At 51.9% G+C, this 844-nt stretch overlaps 1 protein-coding gene across 1 annotated transcript; it reads left to right on the forward strand.

The window, feature by feature from the left end:
• Positions 1 to 22: 22 nt before the first annotated feature.
• Positions 23 to 813, forward strand: LOC110098613 (trans-cinnamate 4-monooxygenase-like; the record flags this gene model as incomplete). Its single annotated transcript, XM_020825494.2, has 1 exon — positions 23 to 813. A coding segment is annotated over one exon (615 nt), but the record flags the coding sequence as incomplete, so codon positions are not given.
• Between the last annotated feature and the right edge of the window lie 31 nt (positions 814 to 844).

Below are 844 nucleotides of genomic sequence, written 5' to 3' on the forward strand. Positions count from 1 at the left end.
TAAAAAAAAAAAAAAAAAAAAATTTCTTGCTCTTGCAGCCATTGAGACAACCCTGTGGTCCATCGAGTGGGGCCTTGCCGAGCTGGTGAACCACCAGGATGTCCAGCGTAAGGTCCGGGCCGAGCTTGACTCAGTTCTCGGGCCGGGCGTCCAGATCACCGAGCCAGACATCCCGCGCCTCCCCTACCTCCAAGCGGTGGTCAAGGAAACCCTCCGCCTTCGAATGGCCATCCCGCTTCTCGTCCCCCACATGAACCTCCACGACGCCAAGCTCGGCGGCTTCGACATTCCAGCCGAGAGCAAGATCCTCGTCAACGCCTGGTGGCTCGCCAACAACCCGGCCCACTGGAAAAACCCGGACCAGTTCCGGCCCGAACGGTTCCTCGAAGAAGAGGCCAAGGTCGAAGCTAACGGCAACGATTTCCGTTACATTCCTTTTGGCGTCGGCCGCCGGAGTTGCCCCGGCATTATTCTCGCTCTCCCCATTCTCGGAATCACACTCGGCCGTCTGGTTCAGAACTTCGAGCTTTTGCCACCGCCGGGTATGGAGATGCTTGATACTACCGAGAAGGGAGGGCAGTTCAGTCTTCATATACTTAAGCATTCGACCGTTGTCGCCAAGCCAAGGAGCTTTTGATGGTTTGTTCAAACTGCTGTACTTACTTTTGTGGATTTGTTCGATTTGTCTTTGGATCGGGAGGAGGAGGAGGAGGAGGAGGAAGAAGGTGGGGATGAGAATAAATTAGATTGCAGTGTAATATATCAAAATGTTAAGCGCAATTATAAAATATTTTTAAGAATGTGTTGGTGGATCGAAAATGTCTTTTTTAATGCAGTGGATCTT

This window comes from Dendrobium catenatum, unplaced genomic scaffold (genome assembly GCF_001605985.2).
Source record: "Dendrobium catenatum unplaced genomic scaffold, ASM160598v2 original_scaffold_159441, whole genome shotgun sequence".
Lineage (NCBI taxonomy): Eukaryota > Viridiplantae > Streptophyta > Magnoliopsida > Asparagales > Orchidaceae > Dendrobium > Dendrobium catenatum.